The sequence below is a fragment of the Orbicella faveolata genome, unplaced genomic scaffold (genome assembly GCF_042242905.1).
Source record: "Orbicella faveolata isolate gen_17 unplaced genomic scaffold, um_ofav_v1 contig_47, whole genome shotgun sequence".
Taxonomy (NCBI): domain Eukaryota; kingdom Metazoa; phylum Cnidaria; class Anthozoa; order Scleractinia; family Merulinidae; genus Orbicella; species Orbicella faveolata.
The window spans coordinates 13,220,001-13,237,500 of record NW_028301577.1 but is presented as its reverse complement, the minus strand read 5'-3'; the positions used below and the strand labels follow the sequence as shown (position 1 = coordinate 13,237,500).

The window sequence follows — 17,500 nt, the reverse complement described above, 5'->3', positions numbered from 1 at the left end:
AAAAAAAGTATTATCTATTAAATCACATTCTTTTCCCACTTTTCTTTTTATTTTGTTAACTTTTTTTTCTAACTTTCTATTTTTCTCCATTTATCATGGTAATAATAATAGTAATAAAAGTAATAATAATAATAATAAATCATTTGAAACTATTGATAGACTGGCCCGCCTAGACTAGCATAGCTATCCGCGGGCCAGTCCAACTGTAAAATGTAGGTTTTATTTAACAAATAAAGAAGCCTCGACTGTGCTCTGTTCTGTTGTAAAGCACGCAGGAAGCGGTAGAGCACGAAAGAAGTGTAGGGGAAAACACGAGACGTAGTCGAGTGTTTTTCCCTACTTCTTGAGTGCTCTACCGCTTCCTAAGTGCTTTACAACAGAACAGAGCACAGTCGAGGCTTCTTTATTTGTTTTATGATAAAGAATCAGATAATTTCCCCACGCATTCGGCTGAATTTCCAAACCAAACTTTATTTTCCAAACGAGCCAAAGTGGCGTCAGCCGTGCACTGTTCTCTGATAAAGCACGCTAAAATAAGCGAATCACAATCCTTGTTAGAATTGTTCAAGTAATTTGATTGGCTAACGAAGCGACAGCTGTCAATCACAAACTGGACTTGAGCTAAGCTTTCAGTTTCGAGAAGTTTGAGCGGCTTTCGAGAGAAGAATGATGCCTTCAAAGTTCGCTTTTAAGTTAATTTTTAAATACGGATCTCAAGGCAGGTAAAGGTTTATAGTCCAGAGGAATCCGGCCGTATTGTGGCCCATGAAAACGAGCACTTTTCCACTGGAAATTATGAAACACGGAGCTCAAAGCTTGTGGATGAAAATGCGAAATGCCGGGTTGAATTTGAAAGGAGCTACAGTTATTTACGGCTCGTAGCCGCATGCAGCAAGATTGCCCGAACTAGCGTAAATGTTAGAAAGACTTAACGGTTCCCACTGGTTCTACTTCGAGCACAGAAGAGAATATCAGAGCAAGTTTTGCACTGACCACTCGTCGGTTTACTTCCCTGAGATGACCGGAGAACGAGCGTTACTACACTGCATGTAAGTGTTGTTTGAGCAAAGGAGCATTTTTAATTGTAAATTCACAAAAATAAAGCTTTTCATCATAAACAAAGACAGTTCAATTGTTTTCTGTCGTTGTTTTACTTCTTAGTATAATTTCTGCCTTCGTAACAAAATTAATGTCTTTATCGAAGCACTGTTTAGGTTGAGAATTTGTGTATTTCGCTACAGCTGTACATGTTTTGTCGGCGGGAATCTAGCAAAACTTGTTATTTTAGTACAGTTTTAACACTACTCTTGCTAACAATGGTCTCTGTGAGCCATATTTACTGCAGAAAAATAGCTCGCTTCCAGTGCGTTCGTCTGAGTCACAGGGGATGTTTAATTTGGGTCAAATTTGTCAAAATTCCGAAGCAAAAATTTGGAAGCCAACTTACCGCCATCAACCCGTGCTCTGTTCTCTGATAAAGCACGCTGTTTCAGCCAATCAGAGCACGCGTTATATGGAAACTTTATTATAATAAGTAATAAAATGATGATGATGAATGATGATGATTTTTGTACATACCAATTTTACAAAAATCGTTTAAATCGCTCGCAAAAATCTAAAGTCGTATACAAAGCCAGCTGCTGGGATTGTGACGCTTTCTATATCGGCAAAACAAAGCGATGACTGCATGACAGAAAAGTCGAGCATTTTAAAGCCCTTACGCAAGTGGGTCACGCTTCCGCTGTTGCTGATCACGCAATCTCCACCGGCCATAACATCAAATGGGACCATTTCGAGGTCTTAGCTAGTGGACAGTGTGATTTACATTGTAAAATAAAAGAAACATTGTTTATACGAGACTTAAAACCGACACTTAATGACAATGCTAGCAGTGAAAAGCTGTCACTTTATTAGCTATCACCTTTTGTTTCGTTATTGTTTAGTTAGTTACCAGTACCTCGCTTTGTATTTTTAGTTTTAAATCTTTCGTTTTTTTGTAACCGCCACTTCTGAAGATGCGTGCTGTAGCATGCGAAACGTCAAGAAAATTTTAGATTGTTGTTCCAAACCATGCGTAGTTCATGTGTTATGTTTGTTGCCGCTGTTTGCATTTTATTTCTTGTTAAATTGAAATGGCCAAAGAACAAGAGTGTTTATGATACCAATTTTATTATTTGCAATGTAGATTCTATTATCTAGACTAGGAAATTCAAACCTTGAATGTATGTTTTGGATGTGCCAAAAACGTAATATCAAAACTATGCATCAAATCGAGGCTGAGATACAGAGTCAATTTATATAGATAGGTTTGATTGACATGATTTTCTTGAGTTACTTGCTTACTATGATTGAGACACCTTCTCTATTTCGCGTTTGAAACTTTCAAATATGCCGGAATAGATCAGGTATGTCACAACACTAGCTGAACTTTTTGGTCTGAAGGAATTTGTTTAGGTTGCCTTTAAAGCACGTTCTAAACTTAAATGAGAAAACAAGGAAACTTGTAATATAACCTGCGATCATACCCTCCCTCCCTTCTTTCCAAAAAAAACCAAAAAAACTTGTAATACGACCTACTGGATAGTATATTTTATGTCTGTGAGAAATGTTATCTTTAACCTTTAATCTTTAATCATTATTTATATACGGGAAGAATAACATGTCTAAGATCCTAAACCTAAAATTCTAATCCTAATATCATACAGCAACATTCTACTTGTAAACCTGATTTCCGTGATTACAGGGTAAGCTGTTCCAAAGGGTTGCGCAGCTGTAACTAAAACTATTTTTCATGTAGTTTGTTCTCGGAGAGGGAACAACAAGTTTGTTAACCGACGCCCTCAGAGCATAATTTGATTCATTTCGTGTTACAAATTTAGAAGTGAGATATTCGGGAACCAGACCGTTTAAAGACTTGAAAACCATTAGAACTTTCTGAATTAGACATTGAAATTGCAAGTCTTTCCAGCTGAGTTTGTCAAACAAGGAATCGACATCAGCGTCATACCCCGATGAAGTTATTACTCGTGTAGCATGGTTTTGTAGTTTTTGTAGCCTGTTAGATAATGTTATGCCACAATTACCCCATACTAGGCTGCAGTAATCAAAGTGAGGTTGAGTTAGTGATGTTTTTGCTTATGCAGAGTAGGGTAGGTTGAGGCACAAATGACTTAAGGTGATTCCTTAGTATTGCATTTTTGGAAAATAGTTCCGTACTGGGTGTATTTTGGCCAAGGCGAGGACTTCAAGCTAACCACGGAACCGTCCGAAAAAGTACAATATTCCCACAACCAGGCAATCAAAAACGGCTTAAATAAAGCAATACTGCTTATGTGAATAAAAGAAGCTTTAATTTCAACATAAAATTTTGTGTCTTTCAAGCAACCAAGACTTAATTCTGGAACGACAGCGGTTTCGCCCCACGTAGAGTTCGTCCCTACTATAAAATTTCTATTTCGAGTTCGCCCCAAAATTTTGTGTTCGTGTTTAAGTAGTTGTCATCGAGTTATTAAAAGTTTTCGAAGAATCATTTCAGGCTATGTATGTTTATGTCATCTCGCCATCAGGGAGTCTCGCCACCAACGAACTCCCGGTCGCCACCGAGCGAAGTCAACTCGCACCAAGCGAAGTCACCTCGCCACCAAGCGAAGTTTCCTCGCTACCAGTAATCTAATAAGGCAGTGGGTAAAAGAACGAGGAATAATCTCTATATGCGACTCGATCTGGTAGGGGGCGAACTCGGTGGGAGCGAACTCGCCATGGGGCGAAACCAGCAGCTACCTAATTCAATTCTGTATGAAGGTGATTCGAATTTTTAACGCGCAACCAGTGAAAACACCCCATTTTAAGAGCCTGCTGACCCGTTAACAAGCACGGTGACCCCATTTTTTTAGTGCATTTTTTTTAATGTTCATATCATGAATGTTATTATGCCAAGTTGCAAAAAAAGTTTGATAGTAGAACAATTTCAAGGGAATTACCTTAACTAAATTTATGGCTCCAATTGCAGAAGCGATCTTTTTACACAGTTGATGTGGGAATGCTACGTCAGATTTTCATTGACATTTACTCCAAGTGATTTCGCAGAGGAAACTTGTTCAATCGGAACATTATTATTGGAGAGTTCGAGTGTATCAGATAGAGTTCTTAATCTTTACCTGGAGCCGATCAATATAAATTCCGTTTTTGTAGCGTTCAAGGTAAGTCTGTTAGACACAAGCCATTTGCTTAGTTTTTCAAGGTCGTCAGATAAACTAGACTGAATCGGATGCAAATCAGAACCAGCGTAATTAATGTGGGTGTCATCAGCATACATTCTAGGTATGCTAAATGATAGACAGTTAGGCAAATCGGTAATATATAAATTAGAAATAAAAGAGGACCAAGGATCGTTCCCTGTCGCACACGACATTTAAGAGTGGTGAAGTCAGAGAGACAGCCATTAACGGCGCACCATTGTGTGCGCTTAGTCAAATACGATTTAAACCAATGAAGAGTTCTCTCTTGAATTCCGCACCGAAATTAGTTATATCCCGTTAAGCCAGACTTAAGCAAATCACCTCAATGGCCAACATAGATCCATCCTTTGTCTCGGCCTCGATTTGATGCAAAGCCCCAATATGACTTTGTGCATGCCGAAACACAGGTTTCTAAGTTTGAATAACTTATTACTCTATATTGTAATGTTCAAAATAATTAGTTCTTTTTATTTGCGAGGAAAAAGAGCAAGAAGAGGAGAAAAATTAATCGTATTAATGCAATATTCGGTATTATTTTATTGTTTATTGAAAATGATGGTCACGTGACTCATCTTGTGACAAATTTTTCTACTCCCAGATACTTTATAAGTTGCTGTTATATTAAAAAGCAAGAAATCTAGGCAAAGTACTCCGGAAAAGGCTTAGTAATAAGCATTTTAACTCAGCCTCGCTCCCATGTAGGGGCCTAATATGTCATTTTTTGACATGCGCGTAGCGTGGTTCTGGGTGTAAATTTGGGATGGTCCATATCAGAAAATGTTTACCTTATAGAGGTTAGTCATCCTGGGAAGTTTCATGCTTTTATCACAAAATGAACAATTCTGGTTATTTTTGGCTCTTAACAGCAGGACTATCTCTTTTAAGCTTTTAAGCCTCGCTCTTCTCAAACAAGCGGTCACTGTTTAATTAATGAGCCCTCTCTTTGGAGCTAGAATCATATTATGTCCTGTCTCTTTTGAGATATCGAATACCGTTTCTCACGTCGCTTTTGTGAACATGTAATTGAAATAGGCTATTTTCGAGTTGCTTTTTGCCTCTGTGTCAAAACAAGTCTTTGTACGAAACCATTCACATGAAAATATGCGCCCCCTACAGGTTAACTTTCATGCGAATTAAACTCATTTTCATATGAAATGTTTATATTTTTTGTACGAAGACTCGTTTTGAAAGGAGACACAGGGCAACCAGGAAATGGCCTATTGTCCTGCAAACACGAAGGTAAAAAGATTTCTACTTACCAAATAATGGTTTATTTTGTACAATGAATTCGCCGAAATTAATTTTGTGAGTGCTCCATCTTAGCGGTCCGTATCGCAAAATTCGGACCGCTAAGGGAAGCAATAAGAATTCTCCAGTTTAATAAGAATTCTCCTGCACGAGCCAGTTTAGCAATATAAAATTTTAAAATATTTACGAAATGCTGAGGCAAACTATTAAAAGTGTTCAAGATTAGAAAAAAATCGTAGCTAAACGCACAGGCGACCATTTTTCACACGAAATTTTAGTTGTTTAAATCTTTTGTTTTCATCCCTTTATTTAATTATACACTTCTTTTATATGTCACTTATGTTAATGTATTTCTCTTTTGACAATGATGACACGAAGTCTTCAAGACGTCATGCAGCATTTTTCATTAATTTTTCTTTTAAAATTGTCGTAAAATTCCGTTAGGTAAAAAATAGACAGCAAAGCGTTCCTTTAAGAAATATGCTTCAACACCAGTCAATGCACATAATAAGATAATAAAAATAAAACACAATATTAGAAGAATCAATATAACCCTCCTTAACATTCATATTTTTTGCGGCTGATGCCGTTCAGTTGAGCAGAACGAAAATTCAACTTTTAAACTTAACTGTATTCTCAACACACACACAAAAAAATATTTTAGATTTTAAATATAATTCCAAATTTTTTGATTATATCTAATTTGTAGAACAGCACTACAAACGTGTCATAATGGTGATGTAAGTGGAACAAGTCAGCCTGATTACAGACCCGGCGACATATCTTCGCAAGTATTTTACCTGAAACTTGAGGGCTTGTTGCTTGCCATGTTAAGTTTATATTTTGATTGTATGAAGTTCTCTGCAAATAAAGCATCTGCTTGATTTACAGCGTGTCAAGAAGACCGTCACAAGCCCCTAAGTACGACGATTCCAGGGAAATAGGGATCTCTGGTAAAGAATTTCAATTCTCAGTGATTTAAAGTTAATGTAACGACGTCACAGTTTGTGCATCTTAAAAAGTTTAGCCCAAATGTTTCAAGTTCGTCGTTTGTAATCCCTGTTAATCTTCTCCATCCTTAACCATCCTTGTTCCTTTATGGTTCATTATTGTCTCTTTAGTGTTTTTCTATCTTGGTTAACTAATATTTGTAGATTTCCATTAAGTTAGAGGTGAAAGGGAGAAAATAACGCAAAATAATGTGGTTGCTCCTTTATAACTTCTTAGAGACCCTAATGGAAGTTTGCCACAACTTGTCTTCAAATTCAAATGACTGGTACAAAATCGGCAAAAAAAGCTTCTTTCTGCTTTATAGTCAGTCGCATGTAATTGCTAACCATCACTGGTCTTTTCTTAATTTTTTGATGCGAAAAACACCTCATTTTGTGATATTTGTGCAGGCGCTTTAAGAAGGCGAGACCCTTGGACACATCTAAGAGAGCATTTATTTTTTAGAAAGGGAAGAGGTGGTAGGCCGGAAGAATCGCTATGAGCATGAAAGTATATTGTTTGTTGAGAAGTAGTTAAATTTCTAGTGATCCCTCTTCCTCCTGATGATGTGGGTGGGGTTACTAATCCATTTCCAAGCCCATTTCTTTTCAAATTCCCAGTGCTCTAATCCCATTCCCACAAGCAGAATCCAGAAGAAATCCCAGTGTTATGCATACCAGCTTTTTCAGACTTCACATCGACAGAATGTCGGTTTCTAACTACTACCTAACAAAGACCCAAAAATTCACTTGAATTTGAGAAGATGTTCTAAAGAGGATAGAATCCTTTTTTAATTGTGCTAAAACGTTCAAGTAGGGAAGTTATAGCGATCAGTTCGGTTACAAGTTCCTGTCGTCACTTAAGGTTCCTGCCTGCAGGAAATCAGTCAACTGACTTGTCTTGTAAATGTTCTTATTCTTCCGATCTTGGTGGACGGATCATGCCCAGTATTGTTTTGAGAGCACTGTTTACCTCTCCTTCAGAGTCACTGTCACTCACACTAACTGAAGTTGTCTAGCTGTTCGCTCTTAGGAGACTCTGCTGGTAAACTGGCCTCCTCTACTAACTATGTTTAAATTGATTGCCTCATTGCTTTCGCTCGAACTCTTTCTACGCCTTGACCAAATCCGGTCCTAGTGACTTACATCCCATTTTCCCAGGGCAAAAACAGGGTAATCCCGGTTCCTGTTTTACCCTTTATGGACCCACATCTGTGATTGTGACATTTATTGACTAGTCTGCGCATTAACTAAACTTTTCTTTTAGCATTTTCTTTCAGCAATTAAAAGTTGTAGTTGGTGGAGAAGTATTTTATTTCATCTAAAAATTAACTCACTTGGTGTTTTCAAGATTGTGTCGAGCTTATTTCAGTTCAGGGACAAAAAGGTTATTTAAAGTAGCTCTATAATGTCATGAGTCCAAAGGATACTATTTTATATAAGACGAGACCCACCTCGTGTCAAATTTATGCTGACCTTCCCTTTTTGGGTGGGTAAAAAATTGATGACCCTCCCCTGAATTCCTCCAGCCCACCCCTCTTTCTAAGGAATGAATGCTTCCTTAAACGACATAATAGGAAGACACTTGTGGAATGCTATGCGGGGCAAACGTAACGAATCGCATCGGCTTGGCCTAACGGAACGACGGGAAGTTGGTAGTTATCAACATGGGATAGTTAGGAGAAAACATCGACGATCCTGTCTCTTAAACCGGTCCACAGCAGGAACTTTTGCGGTACCTTTAGGTAGAAGAGGTAATGTGCTGTTGTAGAATTGCTACCTCTTAGAGGTGAGAAACATTTCAAGCAACGCCCACAAAAGGGGATCTTGGTACCTCTGAGGGATTCTTTTCAAAATTTCTGACAAACACCCCCGTCCTTTTTATATGGGAGTCCCCCTCAGAGGGCCGGGGGGGGGAAGGGCTAGGCCTGGGGGGAAGGGCTAGGCCTGGGGGGAAGGGCCTAGGCCTAGCACTCATTGGTCATGGTGCTCCGTGGGTAAACAAATTAGATATTTACATTTTTTAAATTTACATAGGCCACTGCCTACATGGAACTTTTTCAAGCAATCTTCCGCGCTGTATAAGAGACGCGCAGTAAGCGACCGGGTTCGGGAAATTTACGAGAAGCACATTTGTAACTAATGAACAAAGTTGTTGGCTTCTATAGAAACTGTTGGACTGCGTCGGCGGGCAAGTTAAATGTTTTACTACGTATCTTCTTTGATTGGACCAACTGCCGGAACGAGTTTGCAAAGACTGAGGTGTCGACCCGGGGGGGGGGGGAACTGACTGCCATATATGGGCTATAGAGGTATGTGCCGCTGTGAAGGGTATGGTTTTCACGCAGTTTACTCTAGCATAGGGTATATAAATCAGAGCGTTTGGGTCTAGAATAGGGTATCATTTTTCACGAAACTGACCAGTTGGTTGAAGATTTTATCTAAACTAAGGAAACTAGGAATTGCCGCTCAAAAATGTAAAAAAATGAAATCGGCAAGTTTAAATTTTTGGTAACTCAGCCTCAACATCGTCGATAGATGACCATCATAAAGCACTACTGGATATTATTCTTGAACTGGCAAAAATCGGGATTCAGACGGAAATCGGTGGTTTTAATACTGTTTGCTCCAGTATAGGGTAGCAAAATTCAGCTGAACTAGCTCTAGTATAGGCTAAGGGTTCCAGGGTCCCAGCGGCACATCCCCACCCAGAAATTCCTAAAGTACCCTCCCGGGGGTATCGAGCGCTATCAAGTACGTGCTGCAAACGTACAGTGACCGCTTTTATTCAAACTTACAAAACCCATAAATATAGGGTTACAAGGAGTCGTTGCCCATAGTTTCGTTGCAAAAAGGCCAGAGGCGAGTGACGTTTAATATTTTACACTTTTCCTTGTGATCTGACTTTGGTCGTGGTCCCTTTCTTCAGATTGGCACGTCATTCGTTACCTAGTACAGAGAGAACTGGACCCTAGTCCAGTGCCGCAACGCATGCAACGCCTGTCGAATTTTGACAGATTGGATTAGAAGCGTTGAGATGGCCGTAAACGTGTATGGTAAAGTATGTGCAGTGTTTGGGGGATCAAGAGGAATTGGAAGAGCTGTAAGTGAATTACTCGCCAACCGTGGAGGCATTGTGGTTGTTTTATCCAGAGACAATGATCGTGCCGCCGAATGTGTGAACCGTTTGCGAAGAGCTACTTGTTGTGAACATCACTTGAGTTTGAGCTGTGATGTGGGTTGTTACACATCCGTTCAGAATTCATTACAGCACATTCAAAACAAGCTCGGACACGTGAACGTTCTTGTGAACGCTGCTGGTGTAAATTATGATAACTTGCTGTTAAGAACTAAACCTGACGAGATACAAAGGACGATAAACACGAATCTTTTGGGACCAATGTTCACGTCACAAGTTGCGTTAAAACATATGCTGAGAGACAGAAATGGAGTGGTAATTAACATTGGAAGTGTGGTAGGAATGAAGGGAAATGTAGGGCAGTGTGTGTATGCAGCTTCAAAGTCAGGTAAGATGAACAATGAAAAATGTTTTATATGTGTGTCTAGAGAATAGACCACTTCATGATAAGACACGGCCACAGAAATGAGACAAATATTATCATGCTGTGCACAGCAATACTGCAAGCTATGTTTACCACTAGAATATATCGTGGTGATTATTTAAATCCAGAAGCTCAGAATGTGCAGTTCTAGAATATATCCATACCCCCCCCTCCATAGAAGGGCATTAGAAATTCTGAGGAGGGGGGGGGGGGGGGTCTCAATTTCAAAATTTTCAAAGGAAAGTATGAAACTAAACTGGAAAATTATTTCCATAGGAGCGAGGTGGGGGTGAAGGGGGGGAGGGAGGGAGGGAGGGAGGGAGGGAGGGAGATTCAAACCAAAAAATTTTCTCTGCAGGTTGTAGTGTTGAAATTTTCCGAAACTACATAATATGACAACCTTCACAGGAGTTATGACTTTAAAGCCTATAGCCAATGATGGCACAGGCAATTTGTACAGATTCTTAATATATGATACTAATTCATCACAACAAGTTTATGTATACACTGCTGGTATACACTGGGGGCGGTGGCTTGGACGGGGCATGAGGCCAAATTGTCAGATGTTAAAAAGGTCCTATCAGGTTAAAACCAGACCCAACAAAAGTACAGTGACCCAGAACATAACTCAGTTTTTTCCTGCATAAAGGCAGTTAAAAAGCAAAACAACAAGATAGTTCTAGAGTTTCAGTTTGATATTTTCTTCACACATTTGTCACGCACCTTTGGCAGACTGTAGTCATTCTTAAAAAAGTCCTCTTGTCATTTACAGGTAGTTTACGTCTTTGAGGGATAAAATGAAAATAAGAAGGTTGATGATATTTTGACACGAAAATGTCAGACTGATAGTACAACGACATCACATTTGAAACCCTTTGCTTTTCTTTTCTTTTCTTCAGGACTTGTAGGTTTCACTAAATCACTAGCCAAAGAAGTGGCATCTCGCAATATTCGAGTAAACATGGTTGCACCCGGATTCATAGATACTGACATGACTTCAAACCTTAGGACAGGGAACTCAGAAATTGAACATTTGATTCCTCTTGGTAGATATGGCAAAACACATGAGGTTGCAGAGGTTGTTTGCTTCTTAGTTGAGACACCATATATTACAGGCCAGGTACAGTGGTTGTGAGGTTATGTTGTGCCTTTACTACCAGACATCTCGCATAGGTGGACACCTGCCAAAAGTGGATACTTCATCATTTTTTTGTAACACAATCATTCTATTGTTTTCAATTACAAATACAGCAATTTATTAAAATTAATTAGTAATAATAATAATAATAATAATAATAATAATGAAACATTATTTCAAGTTTTACATAACCCACATTCAATATTTTCTAGAAGGAGTGACTACACTACCTTGTTTAACAAGTTAATCCCTATAGTCAGTGTTCTTCTTTTTTTCACCAAAAACGTAAATCATATTGGAAAAAAGGATTACTAATGATATTCCATGTATAACTCTATAAGAAAAGTAGCAAGCAACAACAGTAGCAAAAAGGTACTCTTTTCTTGTTGTATTTGTATTTCAAAATTTGTTTAATGTGTGAAATTGATGGCTGATTGTCTTTGCGTCTGCAATCCCATTAACACTGATTTTTTTCCCCAAGAGTATGACATAATTAACTAGATCCATCTCTTACCTCAAGAAATAAAACCTCCCATAGGTGGGAACCTCTCTTAAGTGGACACTTTTCCAGGTCATGAGGTTGTTTGCTTATGGGGGCTCAACTATATTTTTTGAATTAAGAGAAATCTAAGCTATATTTAAGGGTGTTCTACAGCTTAGATTGCTGTCAAGGTGCAGTATGAGATGAGTACTGTTGCTTTATTCTGCCCTTCACCATGAAACCTTTGTGAAGGAGTTAGTGAAAATATATTTATAGTTCCATTTCTTGTTTTTTAATCTCTCTTGCAGGTTGTGCTTGCTGATGGAGGACTTTCCCTCTCAATATGAACTCTCATTTCTAAAAGTACAACTTGTCTCAGTTTTAATGCTAGAAGTTCACGCTTTTCTGCTACACTTGCCATAAATTACAATATTTAGAGACGAAACCAAATCAGCTTTAGCTGGTTTTCATGCGGGTCCCCTATCCTGGTCAAATTGGAATTTGGGGAGTTGGTTTTTATTGAAGGAGGAAAACAGGAAAACCTGGAGAAAAACCCTCGGGGCAAGGCAAGAACCAACAACAAACTCAACCCACTTATGGCATGGGGCCGGAATCAAACCCTGGGTACATTGGTGGGCGTAGAGTGCTCTAACCACAGTGCCATCCCTGCTCCCCATAAAATAAAATGCCTGCCAAACTTGAGAAGGTTATTGCTAAGCATCCTCAAGGTGTTGCATTACAATGACCATTTAATGAACATTTTTTGAACACAACTAACACTGAATTATACTAAGATTGTGAAAACGATTGTGAAAATAATTTTTATTTTTTTGGTATTCAAACCCAATTATATTTCAAGCTTGCTAATCAATTAGAAATTCTCATACCCAGATGTTTTTTTTTAATTAAGGGAGCAACCGGTCAAATATATTGGTAGAGTTCTTCAGTTTGATTGGTTAATGAACTGCGATACCATTTGCACGTGGACGTTGTAACAATGTCTTGTAGGCGCACACATTCAAAGAATTAGAAGTTTGGGGTAAGTGATGAAGTCAGCGCTCATTCATAACATGAGAATAGCCCTTATTTCATATGAAAAAAAAAAAATTCTAATATGGCTCCGAGGCTTTCTGTGCAAAACTTAAAATTTTCTAGTATTCCATTGTCTGGTAATTCCCAGAAGAAACTTGATACAAAGAAGACCAAATATAAGTTTGGCAGAAAGCCCCAGTGCTATATTAGAAATGTGTGCCTTCAGCTAAGTCAAACGCGGACAGGTTGTCCGATCTCCACTCGTGTTGCCAAGTTGGCAAGTGTCCCCTCTGTTACTAGCAATTTGAGAGAAGGATTGCGCTTTTTTCTTTCCTTGTCTTCTTCCCTCAGGGAAGTACACAAGAAGGCTTGCTGTGTTGCTATCATTCCGTTTGACAATATTGATGATACTGGGCCCTGGCGACTCCAAGGAGACTTCATTTTCTTCCTTATTCATTGACACAACTCTTTCCCTTCAGGGTAAGAACCAACTATTTTCAAAAGTTGCAGCTTTTACCAAATTTATGTTAGTGTGGTTGCGTGGTAACTCTGGTCAGACAGCCAGGGAACCTGTCGTAGTCTTTTCGCAGGGAATTATTTGGTTAATAGACAACAAATTCTTGTCATATTTGGTGAAAGAGGTACAGTCGTATCTGTACGTTTGCCAGACTACATTTAATCGTGAAGAGAAGTCCAAGTCTTGCCTATTTAAAAAATAAATTGAATATAGGCTAAACTTTCATCAGTATTTTCAAACTTCTAAACCCAAAAATAAGACTTTGCGAGCCAAACAACATCCGCATCAAATGAGAAACTATCTCTAGGCAGCTATAAGCTTACAAATATTACGATGCTATCTGAAATTTTTAAAAGGTAACTCTGAACTCCTTCGGCGGAATGTTTTTTTTTTTTAACTTTGGGAAAACGAAAACTGTTCCTGTAATAGCATCTGGCAAGAACTCGAATTAAAAATTTAACTATCAAAGAGTCAACAATCTAATGAGAAATCTTTGTCCAAAATTCGAAGCGCTAAGTTTTGAAGGAAAATATTTATGCAGGGACTGATGAAAGACAGGACGTAGTAAGGCGGACTGTTATGCGCAATCTGGGACTTTCTACGCTTAATTCACATGGGTATAACATTTACCGCCACGTTCATCACTGACCTGATATAGGATATTCGTATGGACATGGTTTTCACTAGCGCATTAGCATGAGCAATAATACGCAGACGCGCCTTTTGTTGGGAACTTGTCCCAACAAGAGATGCTAACTATCAACATCTTAAAGCGTCGGTGGATGTCAGCTTAAGCATCTGCTTATGCGATAACGAAAACCAGCCTTTTTCACCAGTTTTCCCAAGCCAGGTCTCACCCAGTGTCTTAATCATTGTTGTCCCGAAAGCAATCTCCAGTTTAGCGTCTATCCGCTTATTTTACCCAGTATCGCAAATGTTAATAAAAGTCATTATACAACTAAAGGGCCTTAAGAATCACAGGAACTTTTGAAGTGGCGTGAAATATCTCGGATATTCTTCTTCGTTTCTCTATGTTTGTTTTACACAATGCTTGCAAAGCGCGTCGAGAATTGCTTCTTGTCAAAGTTATTTCATCATAACGGGTCCTTGAAGGCCCAAATGGCATGTTCTTCTGTTCACAAGGAGAGCACTAAATTACATGCGACTTGCGTAGAAAGGCGAAACCCATGCTGAATGCGAGACAACCTCGAAACCAGAGTGTTCGCCTCCCTTGACCAGCGGAGAGTGGTTCCGATTGGAAGTCCGAAAATATCAAACTTCCTGTTGAATTGCGCATGCCTAGCTGCCAAACACATTGCTCTAATTGGTGTTTTACTTCCGGTCATGTTTTAATGTCTTTAAAGCCAATCAACATCGATGCTGTAACGGAACTTTCCAGTGTCTGGGGAGTAAACCCCAGTTACAAACTCTGTAGTTATTCCCCGGAGCCTTTTACTGAGGTCTATTGTGTTAGTCTGAATTTTAATATATCGAAATTGGTCTATTGCGTAGAACCCTGCAGGCGGTATTAATCTTAATACATATTCAGTATTTTCTTATGGAATTACTTACTAAGAGGGCAAAAAGTTTGGAACCCTTAACGGCACATTATGCTGCGGAACAAAAATATTTCTTTTTAAATGATACTGGCCACGCAAGCAACACCAGTGTAAGTGAAATCGAACTCGTGGAAACCACTTAGCGACCATTCACGAGCCAGAAATCTGTACGCCTCGGCCGATTTAATTTTGCTCCCGAATAAAACAACTTTAGGAAAAACTGCGTCAGGTCTCAAATAAATGTCGCCTCGGGCTCCTGGCAGTCGGTATGTGTTCTCTTTATGTTTAGAGCTGTTAAACGCTTTAGTAGGCTGGTTTTTCTACTCTCCTATGTAAAAGAACTTAAGAGGAACGTCTTGACGTGGAAAAATATTGACCCCTGTGCTCTGCTGATAAAATAAGAGACGTCGTTTAAATTTTGATCTCCTTGTGTCAGTTTTATAAGTCAGTACGTGAGTACGTCATTAAAAGTCAGTATGGAAGTAAGGCAGTAGGTCGATTTTTTAAGTGCATGTCACAAGTAAAATGGGTTTAGAAATAATTGAAGCCTTCTTACTCAGTGGAAATGTAGATAATTTACAAGGTAAGACAGTGATGAAATAAAGTAGTTTTCTCTCACTTTTCTATAAAATTTTAAGGTGATTCCTCAGTATTGCATTGCGCATCCCTACTGCGCACGATTTTCGCGTCATTAGCTTGCGCACATGAGTGCGTGCAAGTACACAATGTAAGAGATTTCCATCAAGCTGAGCTTGACAGCGAAATAAACGCTCTTGTTATCTTAAACGAGCATGATGACCTATAATTTTTATTGCATAATTTTGCTGTTCAAATTATTTTCTTTAAGTTGAAAGATTAAGGAAAAAAATGTTCGGAAGGAAAAAATGATACAGTTAAAAGAGTACACAAAACCGTTACTGAGTTAAGTTTCAGTTCTAATAAGATTATGTTTGTACCATAATTGATCACAACACATGCAGACAAACGTTGGCCCTGCAACAACCAGCTTGTGAAAATTAACAACCAACTGATCACAAGATGGTTGCTTCAAGTAACCTCGTAGATTTAGTGTTTTACTATCCTTAGATCCTTTACTTCTTGAATAGGCTACCCTACTTTTACTCGAACGCTCCTCTCTCTGTTGCTTAGTCTCAGTTTCCTTTACTCTTCTATTAAACTCCCTTTGTTTTTGTAATCTCTTTTCCTGTAATCTCTTTTCGCGTGTTTTTTCAAGAAAACATGCTAAACAACTTTTGCCACGTTGTTATATGGCTCAACCATGAGTAGCAGCTCTCTACCTCTATCCATAGTAAGGCCGCCTCTACACTACGCATCAAATCTTTTCCGATATCACGAAGGAATTTAAAAACGCAACAAGCACCGGTCATGTTGGATTTGTGTTTGAGGAAAACGCGCTAGGGAAATCATATGATTATCGTGACTAAATGGTTTACGAAACGCTCCGTTTTTAAAATGTTCTCCGTCCACACGAAAAAGAGAACCTGGTGGGCGTTTTCAAATTTCTCCGGTTAGAAGAACGTTTTCGAAAAGCTCCGTTTTGGTGACGGATTGGTGTGAACTGTAGGCCTAACCGGAGAAATAAAGCTGCGTTTTCAAATTCCTTCAGCGTAGTGTGGACGGGACCTAACTTTCGGGGTTGTCGCGTGCAGTTTTACGCTTGAATCCGACAACCTTTCTCGAAACAGCCGTAGACGCCGGGCTTATTTCGTACTTGTGTTTACTAAATTTTATTATCATTGAGATAAAACTTCTTCTTCTTCTTAATCAATTTTTAACAACCGTCTGACGCTTTTCATGAGATGCGCGGCTATTGGTTGTGCTTCATTTTGACGATGTTTGGTTTTTAACAATCGCTTTTTAGGCTCGAGAAATACTTGCATGGAAGAATAACTGGGGGAATAATGAGATATGCAATATAAGATCAGATACAATGGGATATGTATCGAGTTGGAAAATCGTTAATTTTTGCAACTGAAAGTAACAAGATACGGCATATTGAGGCCAAAAATAAACGGGATGTGGGATATTCAGACACCCCACCCCCCACCCCCGCCCAGTTTTTGTCAAGAGCGTCGGGCGTTCGTGGACGAGGGAGACTCTGGCGAGCGACACTCAAGCTGTCGGAAAAGAGACGCGAAATCTTTGAACGACAATTTCCGCCTCTATCTCTCTGACTGGTCGAATTTCGAAATATCATAGATAGTAAGGAGACTGGATTGGAAACTAGCTCGCGTCACCGGTTCCAACACAGTGGAAATTCGTGACGTCACTGTCGCAAGCTAAATTTTATTTTTGCAGCAACTTTGTTTACACTGCACAGTAAGTAACCAAACTATGGATATTGAAGATTTACTTGAAGAGTGGGATGAAGATGATTTAGCAGAACTTTTAGAAGACAACGAGAGGGCGGTGAACACGGTAGAGGCAGAAGACAGTGAAGACGAAGATGAAAGCGAGAGCGAAGATAATGGCAGTACGTTTAAATGAAGCAAGTGTAAAAAGCGGTATCACCTTAAAGCGTGGTTGCAAAAACACAAAAACTCATGCAGTGGCATGGAACCTGCCAGAAGATGCAAAGCCAAATTGTCTGAACACCAGAAGAAAACCAGAAAAGTGATTTCTTCCCTCGGTTGTGATGATTTCTTTCCATCTGAGTGCGTGCCGAGTGTAATAACATTTCTCAATAAGATATCTTCAACAAGCAGTGGAACGAC

General features: G+C 39.1%; 1 protein-coding gene and 1 pseudogene across 1 annotated transcript; one reads left to right on the top strand and one right to left on the bottom strand.

Moving 5' to 3' along the window:
- The window catches only part of LOC110046223 (carbohydrate sulfotransferase 1-like), a 13,042-nt pseudogene extending 6,727 nt beyond the window's left edge, over positions 1 to 6,315 (bottom strand).
- Positions 6,316 to 9,460: 3,145 nt separating this feature from the next.
- On the top strand, positions 9,461 to 13,684 carry LOC110053468 (carbonyl reductase family member 4-like). The gene is made up of 3 exons (XM_020759698.2): positions 9,461 to 10,002; positions 10,938 to 11,158; positions 11,966 to 13,684. The coding sequence occupies exons 1-3, from the start codon at positions 9,513 to 9,515 to the stop codon at positions 12,002 to 12,004; spliced, it is 750 nt and encodes a 249-aa protein (XP_020615357.1). The 5' UTR covers positions 9,461 to 9,512; the 3' UTR covers positions 12,005 to 13,684.
- The last annotated feature ends 3,816 nt before the right edge of the window (positions 13,685 to 17,500 follow it).

What these genes read in the sequence shown, in the direction of transcription:
- LOC110053468 (XM_020759698.2), top strand. Translation starts at nt 9,513, where the DNA reads ATGGCCGTAAACGTGTATGGTAAAGTATGTGCAGTGTTTGGGGGATCA. An exon ending in GTATGCAGCTTCAAAGTCAG is followed by an intron (nt 10,003 to 10,937) that starts GTAAGATGAACA and finishes TCTTTTCTTCAG; the next exon opens with GACTTGTAGGTTTCACTAAA. An exon ending in CACCATATATTACAGGCCAG is followed by an intron (nt 11,159 to 11,965) that starts GTACAGTGGTTG and finishes TCTCTCTTGCAG; the next exon opens with GTTGTGCTTGCTGATGGAGG.